This window comes from Trachurus trachurus (genome assembly GCF_905171665.1).
Source record: "Trachurus trachurus genome assembly, chromosome: 15".
Lineage (NCBI taxonomy): Eukaryota > Metazoa > Chordata > Actinopteri > Carangiformes > Carangidae > Trachurus > Trachurus trachurus.
In genome coordinates this window covers 6,976,745-7,001,115 of record NC_139906.1, presented here as the reverse complement: position 1 = coordinate 7,001,115, position 24,371 = coordinate 6,976,745, and the positions used below count along the sequence as shown (strand labels likewise).

Sequence of the window (24,371 nt, the reverse complement as noted above, 5' to 3'; positions counted from 1 at the left end):
GATCTCAGCACCACAGGGAGGTCCCATGATGGAGCCCTGGGTATCCTGTGTGGGCGCAGCCGACACGCCCCCCTAATGAACTGAGAGACCAGTGGGTGTCTCCCCACTGTTGCACCATCAACCCCTGGATGAAAACAAGAAATAGCAGCAGAATAAACCTTGATCGTGCTAGGAGTCCTGCCCGAGTCAAAAAGTGACTGCAGAAAGGCAAGAACCAGATCAATCGGACAAACGAACGGATCTACCTGTTTGTTCCCACACCATGCCGAGAATACCTTCCACTTCTGGTCATAATTAGACCGAATGGAGGGAGCCCGAGCATTACCCAGGGTCCTCAGGACGGCCTCCCCTAAGTCGTGAGGGAGGGACTGAGAAGGGGCCAGGCCCAAAGCTGCAAAACCGCCGGCTTGGGGTGCCAAATTTGACCCCCTACCTGGGAGAGAAGGTCTGCCCTGATTGGCAGGGCCCACGGCTGGCCGTGAACCAGATGGAGAAGTGTGGGGAACCAATGTCTCCTGGGCCACTTGGGGACTACCAACAACACCCTGTAGCGGCCCTGAGCCACCCGGTTGAGCAACTGAGGTATCAGAGGGAACGGTGGAAAAGCGTATAACAACCCTTCCGGCCATTCGTGAGACAGCGCATCCAGCCCCAGGGGGCCCCCCTGACCTTCCAGGGAGAACCACATGCTGCAGTGGGTTGTCGCTGCCGATGCAAACAGGTCGGCCCGAGCCCTGCCAAACCGAATCCACAAGAGGGTCACCACCTCCGGGTGGAGCCTCCACTCTCCTGGGGTCCTGGACAGGAGGTCTGCGGCCTGATTCGCAACTCCCGGAAGGAAGACTGCCCTGAGTGAGGCCAGATGTTGATGAGCCCAACACAGAAGGTCCTGTGCCACCTGGAGGCAACGCAGAGACCGTGTCCCTCCCTGGTGATTCATATAATACACTGTGGCAGAGCTGTCCGTCCTGACCAAAATATGTCTGCCCCGCAGGAAAGGAAGTAGAGCGACCAGGGCAAGGTGAACTGCTCGTAATTCCAGGACGTTGATGTGCTCGCCATCCCAGGGCGGCACCCAACGCCCTCGCACCGTCCTGCCCTCCCAGACTGCCCCCCAACCTGTGAGGGAGGCATCCGTGGTCACCACCGACCTCCTCGATGGGACATTCCCAAGCGGAACTCCTTGGGATAGAAGGTCCTCGTTCCTCCAGGGACGTAGTGCGCTGAGACATGTGCGTGTAACTCGAAGTTTCACACATCTGTGCAGCTTGGGGTCGAGTTGGAAAGCATTCAACCACCTCTGCAGTCTCCTGCCAAGATGAAACTGGTCCAGGAGGGCCAGAATTTTCATCACCCTCTGAGGGGTGAGGGATGCCAACATCGTGAGGGAGTTCAAACGGAGACCCAGAAAAACCGCCTCCTGCCTCGGTTCGAGGTTGCTCTTGGTGACATTTATTTTGAAACCCAAGGACTGCACATGTGAGACCACTCTCTCTGTGTCTTCCAGAATCTGGCTGCGGGACGGAGCGCAGATCAGCCAGTCGTCCAAGTAGGGGAGGATCTTTATGCCTGACAACTGGAGAGGAGACAAGGCCGCCCCTACCACCCTGGTAAACACCCGTGGTGAGAGGGAGAGGCCAAATGGCAGGACCTTGAATTGATACGCCTGCCCTTGAAAGGCAAAACGAAGGAAGGGTCTGTGCAGTGGATGGATTGGCACGTGAAAATATGCATCTTTCAGGTCCACTGATGTGAACCATTCGCCTCCCTCCACGCCTTCCAGGATCTGAGACGTGCTTAGCATCTTGAATGGAAGAACTTTTATGTACGCGTTCAGTCGCCTGAGATCTAAGATGGGACGAATCCCACCATCTTTCTTCGGCACCAGGAAATACGTGGAATAAAACCCAGCGAGCTGTTCGCCTGGAGCGACCTTCACTATGGCATCCTTCCGGAGAAGTGCCAAAATTTCCTCTGACAATACCTGCGCCTGGGTTGGGTCCCTGACAAAAGTCATGCGAACCCTGGAGAAAGGAGGGGGGCGCCGCCGAAACTGTATCTTGTACCCTTCTGACACTGTAGCCAGTACCCAAGGGTCCGACACAGTGCGTTCCCAGCTTTCCAGGCAAAGCCGGGAACAAGCTTCGGCGGCTAACCCCCCCGTCCCCCTAGGCGACGCCCCCCTGAGGTCCTGGACCTCTGGGGGGGGCGCTTCCTCTGTGGTGGAGCTCTAGGCGAGGACTTGGACTGGGACCCCTGGCGTCGCTGCTGCGGTTGCCGAGATGTACCCGAAGCCGGGAACGCTGACCCCTGTCGCCTGCCATGCACCCATGGCTCCTGGCGAGTCCAGGATGACTGAGGGGCAGGCTGGGAACCCCTAGGTTTCCACCTGGCAGCAGCCGCTCTGCTGAACGTGCGCTGAACGGACTCCCGTGTCCGACGGGACTGTTCAGCCTTATCCAGCACACCCTGGGAGCCCGGGTGGAACACACATGCCGGCACTACAGGCATATGGGTCAACTCCTTTTCTGATCGGCAGATCAGAAAGGAGTTCCGGCAGAGAAGTCTGTGCCAGTCAAACCTGAGCAGAGTCAATCAGGCCCATGGTGTCTCTGTCATCCGGATTGGCCGTTCTCCGAAGGGCTGCCAACAGAATAGCCAGAGCATTCCCAGAACGGGCTGCCCGTGTGGCCGCATTATATGTTCGACACACCAGTCGATCAGTCTTTTCACACTCTTTCACTGGACAGTGCGGGTTTGTAGTCACACGCTCCGGCCCTAGGGATGTCAGGGCCGCCATTTCCCGCTCTACTGGAGGCATATCCCCTAACCCAGCCTCTGGATCATACTGAGTCTTAGCCAACCTCCGGCAACCAGCATTAAACTGTGGAGCGCCACTGGGGGCATTCCATGTCTTCTTGAGCATCTGTAAATAGTCCCCTGCCACAGGGACAGAGACAGGTCGTTGAGAAGGCTGGGACCGTGAATTACCTGCCCAAACCCCCTCCACCGGGGCAGGAGCCTCCTCCGGAACATCAAGCCCCACAATTTTTGCTGCACTCAGCACTCTGGAAATGACGTCTGTGGGCGAGAGGTCCCCCTCCTCCTCTGCGGTGCTGCGACTGGACGCCACCTCAGGGTGAGTGGACCTAGGCCGGTCTGATGCAACAGCACCCTCAGACAGATCATTTTATTTTTTTATTTATTTAACCTTTATTTAACCAGGCGAAATAAATTAAGAACATGTTCTTATTTACAATGATGGCCTGACAAGAGGCATAAGCTTCTTGATGGGGGGGGGGGGGGGGGGGGGGGCTGTGAGGGAGAAAAGATAGGTTAAAAGACAATAGCAAATATACACAACAATACAAACATTTAGCAGAAACAAGGCATAAAAGTTAATAACAAGGATATTCAAGCATAGAAGACAAGATTATTACAAGCATAAAAGAGAGTAAATGTCTGTTACAGATATTACAGGATTCATTAGCGAGCAGTGTGTCACAGAAAGTGGCCTAGGCCAACGGCGGTAGGTATGGGCGTTCAACAATCAGAAACTGAATCCCTGTCTGAGAACATCAGGGGAGGGATCCTCTGAGCACTCACGCGCTGATGCGGGTGCTGCAGCAGGACATTGGGCCTCCACTCTACCCAACCTGTCTGACAAACCACGTATGGCAGCCAGGATCTGTTGCTGAACATCCACTGGTGGATCAGTCAAGCTACTAGCCGAGCTAGGCCCCGACTGCACAGTGTGTTTCTTGCCTGAGCCCCGCTTGTGGCCAGGGGAGCGGCCCCGTTTCCGCTTCCGCGAACTGCTCTTTGAAGCGTGTCTTAGCCGGAGGTTGCACCACTGACGCACGACTGGACTGCTCCAGCCCCGTGGCCCTCCGAATGCGCATTGCCATTGGTAGATCAATGGCTGCCGCACAGGGATCCTCAATATCTTGCAGCAGATGTGACATGCCTAGGCAGCTCGGGCATTCACGATGACCATCACAGGGGTCCATAACCACCTGACAGAGACGGCACAAATGTGGCGCCATTATGGCAAAACCCAACAGCTACGTATAGCCGATAAAGGGAAAGGAGAAAATAATAATAAGGCTGCTCACAGCAACCCAACTTTCGCCAAAACAGCAAAATAAATAAAGTTTATCTTTTACAGTGTAACTTGTACGAATAACTCAAAGCGACTGTAATATATACAGGGAAAACCAAAATGCAGGGAATTACCTTAATCTACCTGCTGCTTTTTCCCTCTCCTATTTTTTTTATGTTTATATCTTAGTTAGGTAAAGCAAGACTAACAGTCATCAAACAATTTTCAAACAAAACTGGGCACCTCCACTCCTCAGTGTGCGCGAACGCACGGGAGGGGGACCTCAAAAAACCCCCCTCACTGCGAACAGCAAGTCAATGGGGAAGCAACCAAACAAACAAACAAAGACAGATGTTTCTTTTTTTTTCGTTTTTGTTTCTTTTTTCTAATCGATCCCAACGAGCCGTCAGGCTCTTTGCAACCAATCGTCTTCCTGAAACAAAGAGGAGAGAGAGTAACGCATACAACTCTCTCTACTACATGTGATCACAAACGACAGAAACGCGGAAAATCCACATTCAATCCTCAGGGACACAAGGCACCTGCACACACGTGACGGATTGTAAGAAGTGGAGTCCGACCACATACCACTTACCTGCGAGTCTCGGATGAGGCGAGTGAAGCAAAGAGGAAGCGGCGTGCTCACCTGGGGCTTATATGGGCGGGGAGCTACGCCTCATAAGGTCAGTCACATGACATCTCGAGGATAGGGAGATGAGGGCATCATTCAAGGTAATGACCGTGGTGACGGTCTGAGTGAGGTCGAAATAGATCATTGTTTCACAAAAGACCCAACACGAAAATGCTGGGGCGGCGTTTTCAGATTTCTCCACTCTGGCACCAATTTTCCAAAAAATACAGTTTTCAAACGTCGCTTCCATCTGGACGAAACCTCGAAGCGATAAAATACTTATGCAGATTCATTAAATACATATTCCTGTGGACGGGCTCTAAGAACAATGAAAATAAATGAAAACTATGTTTATCCGAACTTCACTATATTACTGATCAATAATGATAGTGATCATGTCTGGACTCACCGAGCCTTTCTGCAGTTCCTCACAGCTGGGATCAGTCTCAGCCGTCCCTGATCAGATGTGTTGTACTTTTTCAAGTCAAACTCGTCCAGAACCTGCTCTGACATCTGCAGCATGTAGGCCAGAGCTGAGCAGTGGATGTCAGATAGTTTCTCTGATCTGTTCTCTGACTTCATGAACTGTTGGATCTCCTGATGAACTGACTGGTTGTTCATCTCTGTCAGACAGTGGAAGATGTTGATGCTTCTGTCAGGAGAGATTTCTTCACTATTCATCTCCTTCAGGTTGTTGATGACTCTCTGGATGGTTTCTGGACTGTTGTCTGTCTGACCCAGCAGACCTCCTAACAGCTTCTGGTTGGACTCCAGAGAGAGGCCATGAAGGAAGCGAACAAACAGGTCCAGGTGACCATTTTCACTCCAGAGTGATTCCTTCATGGCTGTCTTCAGGAAGTCATCCAGGGTTGAAACATCATGTTGTTTTCCCAGGAAGTTCTCCAGGACTTCTGTGTTCCTGTTGGTGAAACAGTGGAACATGTAGACTGCAGCCAGAAACTCCTGAACACTCAGATGAACAAAGCAGTAGACTGTTTTCTGGAAGATCACACTCTCTCTTTTGAAGATCTCAGTACAGAGTCCTGAGTTCACCAAGACCTCTGTGACATCCAGACCACACTGCTCCAGGTCTTCTTGGTAGAACATGATGTTTCCTTTCTCCAGCTGTTCAAACGCCAGCCTCCCCAGCTTCAGAAGAACTTCCCTGTCGGCCGTCAGCTCCTGAGGACTCGTCTCTTGTCCTTCACCGTACTTGTTCTTCTTCCTCTTTGTCTGGACCAGCAGGAAGTGTGAGAACAGGTCAGTTGTGGTCTTGGGCAGCTCTCCTCTCTGGTCTGTGGTCAACATGAACTCCAGAACTGTAGCACTGATCCAGCAGAAGACTGGGACTTGACACATGATGTGGAGGGTCCTGGACGTCTTGATGTGTGAGATGATTCTTCTGGACAGATCTTCATCACTGGACCTCCTCCTGAAGTACTCCTCCATCTGGGCATCAGTGAAGCCTCGGACCTCTGTTACCCTGTCAACACATGAAGGAGGGATCTGATTGGCTGCTGCAGGTCTGGAGGGGATCCAGACCAGAGCCGAGGGAAGCAGATTCCCCTGGATGAGGTTTGTCAGCAGCACGTTGACTAATGACGTCTGTGTGACATCAGACACAACCTCCCTGTTGTTGAAGTCCAGTGATAGTCGGCTTTCATCCAGGCCGTCAAAGATGAAGAGAAGTTTACAGACAGCCAGCTGCTCTGCTGTGACCTTCTGTAATGTTGGATGGAAAACATGGAGCAGCCTGAGAAGACTCAACTGCTGATCTCTGATCAGGTTCAGCTCCCTGAACGAAAGCAGAAGCAGTAGATCGACATCTTGGTTCTCCAAGCCCTCGGCCCAGTCCAGAGTGAACTTCTGCACCGAGAAGGTTTTTCCAACGCCAGCGACGCCGTTGGTCAAAACCAGTCTGATGGGTTTCTGTTGGACAGGTGAGACCGTAGAGACGTCCTCTCTCTGTTGGACAGTTAAGTCTTTAAAGATGTCGTTGCACTTGATTGGAGTGTCATGGAGGGTCTTCTTCTTGGACATTGTCTCCAGCTGTCTCACTTCATGTTGGGTATTAACCTCTTCACTCTGTCCCTCTGTGATGTAGAGCTCAGTGTAGATCCTGTTGAGTAGAGTTTCACTTCCTGTTCCCTCAGTTCCTTCAGTCACCCGTTCACATCTGCTCCTCAGACTGATCTTATGTTTACTTAAAACTTCCTGGAGATCACGATCTGCTGGGAGAGAAGAGACAGAGTCAGACATTACATTACACACTGATGACTTATCTCCCATACTGTCTGTAGTAACCCGAGTGGTTGCTTTGAATAGCAATAATACCTGCAGACGTAGGATACCGCAGAGATGTTCACAAGTCTTTTTTTGCAAGTCCAAGTCAAGTCTCAAGTCTTTGGTCACGAGTCCAAGTCAAGTCTCAAGTCTTTGAGGGGTGAGACTTCATCAAGTCTCAAGTCTTTGGTCACGAGTCCAAGTCAAGTCTCAAGTCTCTAAAAAATAAAAGTCTCCTGTCTCTTCTGGTTGTAATGACCCTTCTATCATCTGCTGCTATCCGGTCTTCTAAAGATACTGCACAGCTATATCTAAGAGATTCAAAGCATTTACTGTAGGTTATTATCACTCCTTTATCTATACAGTATTGATTAGTTGTTTATTATATGATCACTTTAAACAGGATATTGCAATGCAATATGAAGAAAGCACACAATGAAAGCTTTCCTTTAAAGGAAACTGTATTCTGAGTCAAGAAAGAATCAAGGCTGCTCTGCCCCTCTGCACTGGCCTTTTTTTTTGCTTTGTTGAATTCAGAAAACCCAGATGAACAACATGGAAAATGATTTAGGCTGTTAATTATAGGTCATAAGATCTGTATGGTACCTATACCTCACATCTTTATGTGCAGCAAAACCTTTCTGGAACCGCATGTTGTTATTATTTTTTTAATTAGCTCCGTCAACTCATGGGGGCGTGTCGACACGTCCAGACTTCCATACGGGCCCTTCAGTCATATTTCACAGCAAAAACATAAATAAACAGGAGGACTTAGCCTACAGTAGGGGCTTGTGTCTCACATGTAGGCTACGGACGGTGCCGCTATTAAAAAAAAAAAAAAAAAAAAAGCCGGTTCACAGTCACCTGTTACTCACCCGCAGCAGGTGACTGCGCTGTCAGAGGAGCTCTGCTGTTCCTCTCTCTTCAGACACTGGTTTTTGGCTGCACTCTGTAGGAGTTCAATATGAAGATCTAACCTCCATCTGAATAACGTTACTGGCCATGTGGCGCTGCTCCGCTAGTGGTGTTAACGGCAAAAAAAAAAAAAAAAAAAGATTGTCGGTCGTCCTGTCAGGAGGGAGGCACGAGCCAAAAAAATAATGATTGTTCACGAGTCTCAAAACACGAGTCTCAGTCGAGCCTGAAGTCTTTAGGGCACGAGTCCAAGTCAAGTCTGAAGTCTCTGTGGGTGCGACTTAAGTGCGACTCGAGTTCGAGTCGCAAACTCGAGTCCCCATCTCTGGGATACCGTGTTTGCTCATTAACTCGCATTGGCAGCTACTCTCTCTCGCTCACTCACCCCCACCCTCCTCTAGAATCAGCCCAATCGCGGGCGCGGGCTCACCTATGGGGCACACACACACACACACATACACCACTGTCCCTGGTGCTGTGACACTCGGTCCCTGAACCGTTGGCTACACAACGATGGGACTTTAGTTTTCATTCTCCACACGCGTTAATTCACAGCACACACTCACACTCATACGACGGTGACATTTACGCGCGTCGCCACGTCTGCTCATAGCGCAGCAGTAATGAAGCAGCGACAAGCTGTCACTGAAACCGAGACATGACACGGTGCCCCCGGTGGAAATGCTCCCAGAATCAGCTCCCTTCGAAATATAGGAGTCCCATGAACAGCCAAACTCCTAAAAAAAAGCATGACTTTTAGTCCAGAATATGGTAATTTTGGCATATGGCACCAGGGCCGTTGCTAGGAATTCTGGGCCCCCTGAAAGTATAGACCTTTTCAGAGAGTATAAACAAATACAGGTGTTACCAAGGATACTAATTAAGGCTCCATTCCATTTAGTGTACCAGAGCGTTTTCTAATGAGCCACACCTGTCTTTGTTTATACTCTCTGAAAAGGTCTATACTAAAGTGGGCCCCTGCCCCCCGGCTTTTCCACTTTTTTTCATAGACTACGTATGTATTACCATTTCTAAAGCCAAAGATTGTTTATTTACATTACATATGTAAATTACATATTTACAAGATGCTGCTCTGTTGTTGCTGTGTGTGATAAAAAATGATTTGCTACGCTGGTTCGTGCAGCTGCGCTTGAGTTTTTTTTTGTAGGCCTACACACATTCACCCGCGTACCCACCCGCATTCATTTGAGTTCCGCCCGTGCCCGACCCGTGAATTTTCACAAGATAGTTGAACACCGTTTCGCGGGTATCCGAACCGATGCAGGACTCTGGCGTAGGGTCCGCGTAGGGTTCCGCGGCGATGGCGTAGCTACGCCATTGACGCGGAACCCCTAAACCAGGCTTAACGCAGCAGTGATCTACATTCACTCTGCAACACTATCCCTCACTCAGTGTATCAAAGATATGAATCTACGAATGTCAGAATTTTTTTTTTTCTTTACAACTAAAGAAAGACAAAACAGAAATATTTCTTTGGTGCGCAGGTTCAGAGACAGAAAATTGCAGCACATCTCAATTCTCTGTCTCTTGACAGCAAAGTTGAAGCAAGGAATCTGGGTGTAATTATCCAATATACATTTCCAAATTAAGCGGCTTTCTGTCAAAATCAGACTGAAGCAGACCAGATTACTGTAATGGTTTATTCACTGGACTCCCAAAATCAAGTATTCAGAGATTACAATTTAAAATGCAGCTGCATATATTCTCACTGATAACACTGATTAGTTGTATATGCCCCACAAAAATGGAACACCCTACCTGATACAGTTTTTAACTGCCATAAATATTATTATTGTATGCTGTAATTTTATGTTTGCATAATATTTTATTTAAAGACTTTTATTTTATGCATATTTAATTTCTTTATAATACCTCAGCCTAAGAGGAAACTATTTATTTGTTTGTTTAATAACGGACTTGGTTTAATGTGGCACTTCAGTCCACGGAACTATTTTGTTGTAACACTCAAAGAAAGACGAAGAAGAAAAGCAGAAGTTTGGCCTCATGGTGGACTGAACTCATTCCCTCAGGGGTGCAGCCAGCGAGGTATTTAATTGTCTTACTGTGTTATGCGTCTGTATACAGTATGTGAAACATGTTAATTGTGTGTTATGTGTGTTCTTAGTTCGACGGTGGTGGTCGAATAAAAAGCATCTGTAAAAACCAAGAGCTGCGTGGTCCGTGCCTTCCTGACGGGAGTGATACAGTTAGACATCCCACATCAGGAGCCATGTTTATAATGTCTAACCTTTTTGTGACAGCGTTCTGTTGAGCTGTGTGTGCGAGTGTGTGTGGTTGTGGGTGTGTGTGCATGTGCAAGTTTAAGTGTGTATGTGTGGTGAAGATGGCTCAATACATGTGATTGTTTACTTGCACTTTTATTTTTCAATTTTATTCTTTTTTATTGTAACTATATTGTATGTCTGTTGTGAAGCAGATCGAGTCATGAAATGTGCTTTATAAATAAAGTTTGAACTGAAGTGAATTGAAATGAAGACAGAGAGTCTGACAATCTGATCTGATTATTTTTATCAGCTAAACTGGAGACAACAAAGAAAAGGTTTGATTGTTGTGCTGTTGATCATCATCAGTGCTGTGTGATGTAACAATGACTCTGTAGAAAACAACAGGTCCTGGTTTCAGAAATGACCACATCAGCAGACAGATGTTAGGCCTCACTTTGTACACAGCTGTTCTGATTGGCTGTCTGGAGCCAAGGGGGCAGTTGTTAGTCTGAGAAGTGAAGCTCACTTCCGCGTTAAAAAAACTGCAATCCCCTCGGCTGTCGCTGGAGGCTGGCTCCAGAAGTGAGCAACTCCAATTGAGCCCCATGTTAAAATAGCCGATTTTACAGCTTAAAAAAACATATTTACAGCCTGGTACATTTTATTTTTTTGGTCTCAACCGATAGTTTCTACCCCCGCACACACTTTGAGGGGGGTGAATTTTTTTAAAACTCTACCGTTTTACTATTATTAGGGCCACGGGCAAAGAATGGACGTAGCACCCATTCTTTGGGTGGACGTAGCACCCCTGGTCCCAACAGCTATGACCAGGGGTGCTACGTCCATTCTTTTTACAGTCTATGTCTGGAGCTCACCTCCACACTGGGGACAGGAGTCGTCTCCTGAAGAACCAGACTGATCCCAGTCTGAGGTGAAGCACTGTCTGCAGAACCAGTGTCCACAGCTGGAGGAGACTGGATCCTTCAGGACGTCCTGACAGAGACCACAGCAGGACAGCTGCTCGTCCACAGAGACACCACTCCTCTTCCTCCTGTCAAGACATTTCTGTGTCACTAACATGTCAGTCACAGGTAGCCTACACATCCATGCTCTGATTGGTTAACCACCTTAAGGGGGTGGGGTTTCAGTAAGAAGAGGAGCAGAGAGAGAGAAAATAAAAGAAGAGTGGAGAGAGACAAGCTGAATGAAAACCTTCTCCTGAACTGGTCTGGGTTCTTTCTATCTTTTTATCTGTTGACCTTAAATCTTGACTCTAAAACAAACATCTGGTTTTTACTCCAAATGTTTGAAGTGATTCAGAAGCTGTTGGGTGTGTTTTCCTGTGAACGTTTCTGTGACTCTTTCAGACACTGATCATGTAGGGGAGACTGGGGACAGTTGCAACAAGGGACGGTTGCAACAAGCCTTATTTCTCCAATCAGAAACATGCTAGAGTGATGACACTCACACTGCACATTCACAGTTAGACTCTCTACCCACCAATAATAGAAAAGACATATTCAGCATCTGCTCCTGCTTGTACTGAGACAAAGTTGTTTTAAGGGTATGAAAGTAGCTTTTTTTCATGAGCTGTATTTTTGTCATACTGACTGTCCTGATCTTTTGTAGGAATGAATCCAAACATACCTAGTTTGAATCACTGTTTTGTTGACTATCAAATGACATGGTTAGCATGTGTCAGTGTCATTGTGTCTAGCTAGTACATGATGTTTTGTCATGACTGACAGGGTGGGGACAGTTGCAACAACTGCCATTTGAATATGGAAGCACTATGCAAATGCAAATGTATAAAATGAAACATTTTTAGCTTAAAATAGGCACAATATATCTATTTTTTTCCTCATGATGAACAGAACAGCCAATTATATTAAACCACGAGAGACTAAGATTTCAAAATAATTCTCCAGATAACCTCCTATAATGAAATATGCAATTTGTAGTTGTATCTAATTCTATGGGACAGACGTAGCCACATATATTTTCCTTTGAAAATTAGAGAAAAGTAAATTTATTTGATGTCATACAGTGAATAAATCATCCAAAAGTAGAGTACATGTTTATAAAAGTTTCTTGTATTGCAAATAGTTCCATTCTTCTTGTCTCACACTGAGCTATTGAGTTTTATTACCACTGTTAACCTATGCACATTGACTCAAGGCCTATGTTCTACGCAAAACAAAACTCCAACTGTTCTCTGATAAATATTACTAAATAACTAAATAATACTATAGTATTATTGTAAGACAATGCACATTTTAGGAATACTTTGCTTATTGAGACAAAAATCAAAAGTTAATTAGTGAAATTTAATGTATGTTTAATATGTTGCAACCGTCCCTGATCCGTGTTGCAACTGTCCCCACGTTTGGGGTCAGTTGCAACGTCTGGATTCTTCCATTCAAATCAATATTGTGATTGATGTGTCATATGTAACCATCTTTAAATGGTATGACTAATTAGCTGACAAATGTATGTTTAATCTATAAAAGTTTGGCGAGCCTAGTCCAAATAGTCTCTGAGTAACTGAGAAAAATGTAAAAAGTGTTGCAACTGTCCCCAGTCTCCCCAACTGACTATCAACATGCTTACAGGGAGGAACACTCCACTGCCACAGCACTCACTCAAATGGCTGATGAGTGGCTTCAAGAAATTAACAATAGACATTTAGTCGGAGCAGTACTGTTAGATTTCAGTGCAGCTTTTGATATTATTGATCATAATTTGTTGTTACAGAAATTAGAATGTTATGGTTTCAGCTCGAATGCAACTCGATGGCTAGAGAGCTACTTGAAAAACAGGAAACAGACAGTCTGTTTTAACGGAAGTTTGTCTGAGACAAAAGTGATTGACTGTGGCGTCCCGCAGGGTAGTAGTCTTGGTCCTTTGCTATATTCAAAATTTACCAATGACCTACCACTGACCCTAAAGAACGCAAAAATTCCAATGTATGCAGACGACTCGACAATATATATAGCTAAAACCACAATAGAGGAACTTAGCAGTGTTTTAAATCAGGAACTTCAAGCAGTGGTGAAATGGATAGTTGATAACAAATTAGTTCTTAATACCTCTAAAACAAATAGCATTGTGTTTGGGACAAAAAAATATGTTAACAAATGAGCCAAAACTGAGGCTATATGTGAATGATGTGATTGTAGAACAAGTGCATGAAACCAAGCTTCTAGGAATAATATTCGATAGTAAATTAACATAGGCAAAACATATTGAGAAAGTAATAAATAAAATGGGCAGGAGTCTGTCGGCGATAAGAAGATGTGACTTGTTACCTGTAAGGGGAAGTGTAATTAAGAGTCTTGTGTTATCACACCTCGATTATTGTTCGGAGGTTTGGTCGTGCGCTACTTCATCACTTATAAAGAAACTGCAAATTGCTCAGAACAAGGCAGCACGATATTTATTGCGCTGCCCATACAGAACCAATGTTGATAAAATGCATAACTGTCTTGCATGGTTGAATGTTAAGAACAGATTTACTGCCTCAGTAGCAGCTGTTATTAGAAGACTGTCTGTGATGAAATTGCCAAGGGTTCTATACAAACATTTGTCTTTCAGTTCGGATGAACATTGTTACAAAACAAGACATGCTACGGAGGGTAAATGCACCTTACCCAAAGTGAAAACAAACAAGATGAAAAGTACGGTAATATATAGGGCCATGGTGATATGGAATGCTCTGCCAGGACATATTATCCAAGAACATAATAAATAAAGATTTAAAGATCTATTGAAAGAACATTTATTAGTCAAACAGCTCTCTATCTAGCTGAAGCTATTTGGTACAATCAAGTAGTGTTTGTCTGATTTACTTGAAATATCTTAAGTCTGCTTGTGAATTGGGTACTGTTTTTGTAAATTAATGTAATTATGAGGAACGAATGTCTTTGAACATCTGATTATTTCACAACTATGGTAATGGCTACACTGTGGAAATGAATAAGGTCCAGTAATATATGTTGTTTGTATTGTTTTTGTTTTGTCTTGTTTTGTCCTGTAGATCGTTGTGAGTTGTTGTGGTTATGGATGTTGTTATTGTGTTGATGGTGTGATGTGTTTTTGTATTTATCGACTGCAATGGATAGTTGGATAGTGAAGGTAGACTCCAGGAAGAATAGCGATGGCCTTTGCCAAAGCTAATGGAGATCTAAATATCTGCTATATATCTATCTGCTTTTTGTCATATGTAGTAGTAGTAGTAGTAAACCTTTATTTTACCAGGCAAGAATTGCTAAGAATACATTCTTATTAAGGCAATGGCCTGGTAGGAGGTGAAAGACCTCCTAAGGGGAAGGGAGAGGGGGGGTGGGAAGGGAGAGGGGGATATTGCTGCTTTAACTAATGATCCAGATCCAGATACTGCTGTGTCGCTCTAATGAACCTGTGTTGGATTTAATCCAGTGTGAGGAGGACACTGAGGCTACAGTAACTCCATCCGGGGCCTGTTGTTAGAAACCTAGATAGGGGATTAAGCCGGGATATGTTAGTTATCCTGGCTTACTTTAGCCTTAAAGCAGAAGTAAGTGATCCGGTCATTTTGGCTAACTTCCTGTCAGCCGATGGAGTTAGCAGTCCCCGCCCTCGTCCCTACGTCACCACATTCACGCACATCCCTTGGCTGCACACACAGAGAGGAACGCCCCTTTATGTTCTCTCTCCTCATTGGATAAAGGTTGTAGGATACAAGGAAAGTTTTCTCCTCGGCTTACAGCAGAGCAGAGTGACTGACAGACCCGTGTTTCAGACCAAATATTCTATATGTATATATAATAATAAGTGATTGCTGTCGGAAGATATAACTATCAATGTGTTTCATACAGTTATTAGTTAATTCATGATCATATGTACATATTGACCTCATTTTTAACACTAGAACCGCCAACATTCTAATCCCCCTTAAAACGCCACAGCGGTCTCCCAGACCGTCACGTGTTATTACATTGTTTCCAGTCGCAAACAGTTCTGTAAGTGGAAAAAATAAGATTTAATTTTTAGTAGTGTTAGTCCTTCTTCATATTATGTTGTGTTGGGGTCTTGATTAGATGTGGTTGGGGGGTTAGACTGAGTGATGTTACAGCACCGCCTGTTGCACCTGCAGCACACACGTCTGCCTACAGCTGAAAGTGACGCATCTGGACACCTGTGCTGCTCTCATGTCAAGAGTCGATGTGGCTGTTCACTGGATTTTTATTTTTTCTAGGCCTGTTTGTTATCAACTCCAGTGTTTTACAGTTGTTCTACCTGGATATTACATAGTTTAGGCTCCACGCCCACAGAAACCCGTTATTACTGGACTGGACAGCAGCCGAGATAATTAGGCTATTATTACGTTATAATTCAATAATCATTATAAACGAGAGTGAGTAGGCTATATATATGGCGCTTTATATCTAACACAGACTAATCATGATCTAGTCTGTCCTGAGCCTACAAAATAAAGTTTGTGAAGTGTCTGTGTAACGGAGCTCCGCGCACCTCCGTTACACAGACAGTCCGCGCACCTCCGTTACATCTGCACGGAGCACATGTCAGCTGACAGCTGAGCTGACAGATGCGTATATCTGACAGATGCATCTTACAATTTCCTCATCACTACCTGAGCCACCAACAGATCCCCCCTCCCTCACGTCCCGATGAGTCTCCTGGACATATCCTGTATTCTCTGATTTTCCTTTTTCTTTTCTAACCGGCCTGTTTCAAAAGCCCGTATACACTCGGTGTCTCGTTCGTTCTCTCTCTCTCTCTCTCTCTCTCTCTCTCTCTCTCTCTCTCTCTCTCTCTCTCTCTCTCTCTCTCTCTCTCTCTCTCTCTCTCTCTCTCTCTCTCTCTCTCTCTCTCTCTCTCTCTCTCTCTCTCTCGTCATATAAAAATAAATATAGCCACATAGGAAAACAATAAGTGAAAAAAAGAAGCGCAATAACTGCAAAATGGAAACATTGTAATAATTGTGTGATCACAGCTGGACACAGCGATCTATAACTGTCGTTCATATGCAGCGGTCTGTGGGACCGCTGTTGGCGGTCCGAGGTATAATTGCTCAGAAATCGAGTTTGTTTCATTTTAATAAGTTGTAAGCTTCAGAAACCATTAAACACATATATTTAGGAAAAGTCACGGACTGAGAGACCTGTAGGTTTAATGTAAACAAAGTAATTTACATAAGAAAAACACAATAATTAAGCCTACTCATGTGTTTCTTGATTTCCAGTTCCAATTATCTCAAGGTTTTTATTATTATTATTATTATTATTATTATTATTATTATTATTATTATTATTATTATTATTATTATTATTATTATTATTATTATTATTATTATCATCATTATTCTCTATCAAACATCATATCCTGCAGCTTTCTCTTCTCACACTGAATCTTTGCATCTGCCAGTGCTGCTGCTTTAGATGCAGGGCATGTGAATTCTGTAAAACACATCAATTAGCACAGAAATGTGGACACTGTGGATGTTCTTCAGGAAATACTCATTATTTGTGCAGGCAGGCTGTCAGGGTGTTCAGCATCTGTGTCCATTTGCTACATATGATATTTTCAATATTATATTATTATTTTCGAATTAGTTAGACCTGGCTTGACAAAGCAGCTCCTCCTCAGACTGGCTCAGTGTTTGAAACAACCAATTAAACCAGGATGGACTTATGAGACTTTCTCTGGCCTTTCCACTTATCCTGGATATCTTTATACTGCTTTCGAACAGGCCCCTGAGCTCCCACTAAATGTTGTGTTCACTGAACAAAGCTCCACATGAACAATCTGTAGAAGCTCAGGCAGTCAGAGACAACAGGAAACCCTGATTGCCTCTCTTTTAATTCCTGACTTTTCAAAATAAAAGCCTATGTATCTGTTGATTTAATCTCTCATGTGACTTCAGTTTAAAGACTCTAGCATGTGGATTACTAAGTTTCTTCTCTGTCCTTCTGTCCACTGACAGCTCTACAGACAGATGGAACTCACACTGGTGTTGACATGAGATCAGCTGATTGTGGGCGTGTTTAAATACATCTGTGGAAATTGACCCTTCGCCAACTCCTCCCACAGACGGCTATTGTCCAATCCTACGTTAGCAACCGTAACTATAGGCCTGGCAAGCTTTCCGCAGTGAGTCATTACGTTTGCTTTTGTGGACGCATTTTGAGACTAGGACGAAAAACATTTGTTTGTAGAGAAGGATGTTGTTGTTGCTGCTGCTACTACGGCGGCGGCGGCGGCGGCAGCAGCAATATAGAGATGTTCAGATACGAGCAGACTTTTTTTTCGACTTGAGCAAGTGTAAATATGGGGATAACCATATGTTCACCTCCGAAATGACAGCTGTACTTTTAGGGCTTTTACCTGGGCTGTTAGGCGAGGGATCCTCCAGGCAGGGTCTGCTTTCACTGACTGATACAGCGGTGGGAGAAAACAAAACAGCAGCGAAAGCTGTATGTGGTTCACAATCGCCCAAAAACTTGCAGTTTGACAACGTTTCATGACCAGTGAGATGACCTAAGTCTTCGTGGGTTGATAGACGGTAAAATTACCGGTCCTTACTGCTGCTCTGTACATTGTCCAGTCGTGTCGTTGAACAGATGTTTTATCCTCCTGCGCGAGTCACGTCACTGAAAACTCTGAATGATCTTTGTGACTTCTTCTCTCTATTATCTCAGAACAGTTTATCCAGAAATTTGCGTATATTTCCTTTGAAATCGATACCAAATACTGCCAGGAGCATGGCTGGGAGTGAAAGCTTGCCTGCCGTAGCAACAGTAACCAAGGGGGCGGGGCTTACGCGAAGGGTCAATTGTGGAGGTTTGATTGGGCTCTTGTTGATGCACCAACATTCACACTGAGGCTGAGGACACATGAAGACCAGAGGGGTGTTTGCGAAGCCAGTTTAACTGGTTAGCGAGGTATGTTGAGTCTAAAACCAGGCTTCCCTATACTACAAATGGCGCTTTTCCACTGGCACGGTACGGCACGGCACAGCACGGCCCACTTTTTTTGCTTTTCCACTAACCCTAGTACCTGGCACCAAAGCGATACTAAAACGTGACGTCAGCCGACTGCCGAATCAAACCCGGAAATGTCAAAAACAGAGCGGCAACAGCGCCCACTGATCTGTACTGAGACTGTTGTTATTCCTTCACCCGTGTCAAATGTTGCTGTGTGTAAAACCACGCTGTGGTCTGTAATCGAGGTGCAGACGAGTGAGTTTGGAGCTGACGAGAGGATCAAAAAAAGAGAGACAGACAATTCGGCCCTATGACAACCCCGCCCCCGCTGAGGAGGTACTAGAGAACTCAGCTGTAGTGGAAAAGCACCTTTATCGAGCCGTGCCGTGCTGTGAGTGTGTAGTGGAAAAGCGCCAAAAGGTGGCTCTCTTTTAACCCGGCTAGATCACCATGGTAACTTATAGACCAGGTTATGTTCAGAGTTTCATCCCAAAATTGCCTTAAAAAGCACCACTGTTTAACTATTTAACTCATTTACAGCTGGCGTCACCTTTACTTTGAAAGTCCAGTGGAGCTGGGTCAGAACGGAGCGTTTGTACGGAGGGAGAGATCACACTGATCCGCTGCTTTTGACTTTCTCCTTGAGCGTCTCCGGCTACAGTTGTTCAGCTGAGGGAATACGCTGCTCACCCGTCTCAGCAGTCTATATTTGACTTTACTCAGTAACATGTGGACACTTAGTAAATCTGATGAAGTGTATGTGTGTGTTTGTTGTTGAGTTTTGTTGTGAACCTTCAGATTTGAATGGATCTGGTTCCTGGTTTCTCTCTGTTTCTTTAACGTGAGTCTAATGACTGAATTATCTTCAGCTCAGTTTACAGTAGAAACCGTCTCTTACTGTGACTCTGAGGGTCCAGGTTCACGACTGAAGTTTGGTGGTTGATCATTGGACCAGTCACTCTTCATAGACAGACAGATGGATCCTGGAGACTCTGCTCTCAGTCTGTGCTTCTGACCTCTGCAAACACAAACATGTTCAAAAACTAAATTGAGGCATGCACATATTCTGTTCATTTTGTGAAGGTTAACCGCATCTGTAAGTGGTCACTGCTTTGACAAACTATTACATTGTTGTTGTTGTTGTTGGTGTTGTTGTTATTATTGTTAGGTTTAGGTTTAGTTATCAGACCAGAGGGGTGTTTGCAAAGCCAGTTTAGCTGGTTAGCGAGGTATGTTGAGTCTAAAACCAGGCTTCCCTATACTACAAATGGCTCTTTTCCACTGGCACGGTACGGCACGGCACGGAACAGCACGGCCCGCTTTTTTTGCTTTTCCACTAGCCCTAGTACCTGGTACCAGGTACTATTTTTAGTACCGCCTCGGCCGGTTCCAAGCAAGCCAAAGCGATACTAAAACGTGACGTCAGCCGACTGCCTTCCACTGATTGGGCAGAGCGTCGTCACTGGAAGAGTGCGAGCGCTACGTCCGACATGAGAATCAAACCCGGAAATGTCAAAAACAGAGCGGCAACAGCGCCCACTGATCTGTACCGAGACTGTTGTTATTCCTTCACCCGAGTCAAATGTTGCTGTGTGTAAAACCACGCTGTGGTCTGTAATCGAGGTGCAGACGAGTGAGTTTGGAGCTGACGAGAGGATCAAAAAAAGAGAGACGGACAACGCGGCCCTATGACAACCCCGCCCCCGCTGAGGAGGTACTAGAGAACTCAGCTGTAGTGGAAAAGCACCTTTATCGAGCCGTGCTGTGCTGTGCCGTGCTGTGAGTGTGTAGTGGAAAAGCGCCAAAAGGTGGCTCTCTTTTAACCCGGCTAGATCACCATGGTAAATTATGCTTAGCACATAACCTGGTCTTGACCAGGTTATGTTCATAGTTTCATCCTAAAATTGCCTTAAAAAGCACCACTGTTTAACTATTTAACTCATTTACAGCTGGCGTCACCTTTACTTTGAAAGTCCAGTGGAGCTGGGTCAGAACGGAGCGTTTGTACGGAGGGAGAGATCACACTGATCCGCTGCTTTTGACTTTCTCCTTGAGCGTCTCCGGCTACAGTTGTTCAGCTGAGGGAATACGCTGCTCACCCGTCTCAGCAGTCTATATTTGACTTTACTCAGTAACATGTGGACACTTAGTAAATCTGATGAAGTGTATGTGTGTGTTTGTTGTTGAGTTTTGTTGTGAACCTTCAGATTTGAATGGATCTGGTTCCTGGTTTCTCTCTGTTTCTTTAACGTGAGTCTAATGACTGAATTATCTTCAGCTCAGTTTACAGTAGAAACCGTCTCTTACTGTGACTCTGAGGGTCCAGGTTCACGACTGAAGTTTGGTGGTTGATCATTGGACCAGTCACTCTTCATAGACAGACAGATGGATCCTGGAGACTCTGCTCTCAGTCTGTGCTTCTGACCTCTGCAAACACAAACATGTTCAAAAACTAAATTGAGGCATGCACATATTCTGTTCATTTTGTGAAGGTTAACCGCATCTGTAAGTGGTCACTGCTTTGACAAACTATTACATTGTTGTTGTTGTTGTTGTTGTTGTTATTGTTAGGTTTAGGTTTAGTTATCAGACCAGAGGGGTGTTTGCGAAGCCAGTTTAGCTGGTTAGCGAGGTATGTTGAGTCTAAAACCAGGCTTCCCTATACTACAAATGGCTCTTTTCCACTGGCACGGCACGGTACGGCACGGAACAGCACGGCCCGCTTTTTTTGCTTTTCCACTAACCCTAGTACCTGGTACCAGGTACTATTTTTAGTACCGCCTCGGCCGGTTCCAAGCAAGCCAAAGCGATACTAAAACGTGACGTCAGCCGACTGCCTTCCACTGATTGGGCAGAGCGTCGTCACTGGAAGAGTGCGAGCGCTACGTCCGACATGAGAATCAAACCCGGAAATGTCAAAAACAGAGCGGCAACAGCGCCCACTGATCTGTACCGAGACTGTTGTTATTCCTTCACCCGAGTCAAATGTTGCTGTGTGTAAAACCACGCTGTGGTCTGTAATCGAGGTGCAGACGAGTGAGTTTGGAGCTGACGAGAGGATCAAAAAAAGAGAGACGGACAACGCGGCCCTATGACAACCCCGCCCCCGCTGAGGAGGTACTAGAGAACTCAGCTGTAGTGGAAAAGCACCTTTATTGAGCCGTGCCGTGCTGTGCCGTGCTGTGAGTGTGTAGTGGAAAAGCGCCAAAAGGTGGCTCTCTTTTAACCCGGCTAGATCACCATGGTAACTTATAGACCAGGTTATGTTCAGAGTTTCATCCTAAAATTACCTTAAAAAGCACCACTGTTTAACTATTTAACTCATTTACAGCTGGCGTCACCTTTACTTTGAAAGTCCAGTGGAGCTGGGTCAGAACGGAGCGTTTGTACGGAGGGAGAGATCACACTGATCCGCTGCTTTTGACTTTCTCCTTGAGCGTCTCCGGCTACAGTTGTTCAGCTGAGGGAATACGCTGCTCACCCGTCTCAGCAGTCTATATTTGACTTTACTCAGTAACATGTGGACACTTAGTAAATCTGATGAAGTGTATGTGTGTGTTTGTTGTTGAGTTTTGTTGTGAACCTTCAGATTTGAATGGATCTGGTTCCTGGTTTCTCTCTGTTTCTTTAACGTGAGTCTAATGACTGAATTATCTTCAGCTCAGTTTACAGTAGAAACCGTCTCTTACTGTGACTCTGAGGGTCCAGGTTCACGACTGAAGTTTGGTGGTTGATCATTGGACCAGTCACTCTTCATAGACAGACAGATGGATCCTGGAGACTCTGCTCTCAGTCTGTGCTTCTGACCTCTGCAAACACAAACATGTTCAAAAACTAAATTGAGGCATGCACATATTCTGTTCATTTTGTGAAGGTTAAAGCAGATATCAGCTTCACGGCCGTTTCGGCTAATGCTGCGTTCAAGGCAGGCTTTTGAAACCGTAAGTTACAGCTTCAAGTCACAACTACGACTTGGTAGCGTTCCAGGTAACCCGTAGCTCGTGTTTTTACCATCCTGTTGTCTGTGAAAGTTCCCTATAACGGCCACTCGTAACTTCCGACCCGTGAACTCGTACCAGATCGAACTGGTATGACTTCACAGGAAGGAAAAACACAAAGTACGAGTTTCTTTGAACGCACCATGAGTTAGCAGCCCCCGCCCTTGTCAGGCATCAATTGGTCCTCGTGCTACGTCACCACATTCACGCGCATCCCTTGGCTGCACACACAGCCCTTCATGCCGTTCTCTCTCCTCATTGGATAACACTTGTATCCCACAAGGAAAATTTTCTCCTCGGGTTACAGCAGAGCAGAGTGACGGAGAGACTCGTGTTTAGGCTGAAATACTTCATGTAAGTGATTGCTGACGGAAAATAGGACTATTTAGGACTTATATTAACAAAAACATTCCACTGATATCTGCTTTAACTGCATCTGTAAGTCGTCACTGCTTTGACAAACTATTACATTGTTGTTGTTGTTGTTGTTGTTGTTATTGTTAGGTTTAGGTTTAGTTATCAGACCAGAGGGGTGTTTGCGAAGCCAGTTTAGCTGGTTAGCGAGGTATGTTGAGTCTAAAACCAGGCTTCCCTATACTACAAGTGGCGCTTTTCCACTGGCACGGCACGGCAGGGCACGGAACAGCACGGCCCGCTTTTTTTGCTTTTCCACTTTTTAGTACCGCCTCGGCCGGTTCCAAGCAAGCCAAAGCGATACTATAACGTGACGTCAGCCGACTGCCTTCCACTGATTGGGCAGAGCGTCGTCACTGGAAGAGTGCGAGCGCTACATCCGACATGAGAATCAAACCCGGAAATGTCAAAAACAGAGCGGCAACAGCGCCCACTGATCTGTACCGAGACTGTTGTTATTCCTTCACCCGAGTCAAATGTTGCTGTGTGTAAAACCACGCTGTGGTCTGTAATCGAGGTGCAGACGAGTGAGTTTGGAGCTGACGAGAGGATCAAAAAAAGAGAGACGGACAATGCGGCCCTATGACAACCCCGTCCCCGCTGAGGAGGTACTAGAGAACTCAGCTGTAGTGGAAAAGCACCTTTATCGAGCCGTGCTGTGCTGTGCCGTGCTGTGAGTGTGTAGTGGAAAAGCGCCAAAAGGTGGCTCTCTTTTAACCCGGCTAGATCACCATGGTAACTTATAGACCAGGTTATGTTCATAGTTTCATCCTAAAATTGCCTTAAAAAGCACCACTGTTTAACTATTTAACTCATTTACAGCTGGCGTCACCTTTACTTTGAAAGTCCAGGGGAGCTGGGTCAGAACGGAGCGTTTGTACGGAGGGAGAGATCACACTGATCCGCTGCTTTTGACTTTCTCCTTGAGCGTCTCCGGCTACAGTTGTTCAGCTGAGGGAATACGCTGCTCACCCGTCTCAGCAGTCTATATTTGACTTTACTCAGTAACATGTGGACACTTAGTAAATCTGATGAAGTGTATGTGTGTGTTTGTTGTTGAGTTTTGTTGTGAACCTTTAGATTTGAATGGATCTGGTTCCTGGTTTCTCTCTGTTTCTTTAACGTGAGTCTAATGACTGAATTATCTTCAGCTCAGTTTACAGTAGAAACCGTCTCTTACTGTGACTCTGAGGGTCCAGGTTCACGACTGAAGTTTGGTGGTTGATCATTGGACCAGTCACTCTTCATAGACAGACAGATGGATCCTGGAGACTCTGCTCTCAGTCTGTGCTTCTGACCTCTGCAAACACAAACATGTTCAAAAACTAAATTGAGGCATGCACATATTCTGTTCATTTTGTGAAGGTTAACTGCATCTGTAAGTGGTCACTGCTTTGACAAACTATTACATTGTTGTTGTTGTTGTTGTTATTGTTAGGTTTAGGTTTAGTTATCAGACCAGAGGGGTGTTTGCAAAGCCAGTTTAGCTGGTTAGCGAGGTATGTTGAGTCTAAAACCAGGCTTCCCTATACTATAAATGGCTCTTTTCCACTGGCACGGTACGGCACGGCACGGAACAGCACGGCCCGCTTTTTTTGCTTTTCCACTAGCCCTAGTACCTGGTACCAGGTACTATTTTTAGTACCGCCTCGGCCGGTTCCAAGCGAGCCAAAGCGATACTAAAACGTGACGTCAGCCGACTGCCTTCCACTGATTGGGCAGAGCGTCGTCACTGGAAGAGTGCGAGCGCTACGTCCGACATGAGAATCAAACCTGGAAATGTCAAAAACAGAGCGG

General features: G+C 45.7%; 1 protein-coding gene across 1 annotated transcript in view; it reads right to left on the bottom strand.

The window, feature by feature from the left end:
* The window catches only part of LOC310998616 (NACHT, LRR and PYD domains-containing protein 3-like), a gene marked incomplete at its 3' end in the record, with an annotated part of 42,370 nt that extends 18,506 nt beyond the window's left edge, over positions 1-23,864 (bottom strand). Inside the window, exons 1-6 of the mRNA XM_083988757.1 lie at positions 23,755-23,864; positions 21,852-21,971; positions 20,470-20,589; positions 19,061-19,180; positions 11,053-11,228; positions 5,143-7,003 (exon numbers count right to left, since the gene is read on the bottom strand). Of these exons, the coding sequence (XP_083844883.1) occupies positions 5,143-7,003; positions 11,053-11,228; positions 19,061-19,180; positions 20,470-20,589; positions 21,852-21,971; positions 23,755-23,822 (2,465 nt within the window). The 5' untranslated portion in view covers positions 23,823-23,864. The remainder of the gene's footprint in view (positions 1-5,142; positions 7,004-11,052; positions 11,229-19,060; positions 19,181-20,469; positions 20,590-21,851; positions 21,972-23,754) is intronic.
* Between the last annotated feature and the right edge of the window lie 507 nt (positions 23,865-24,371).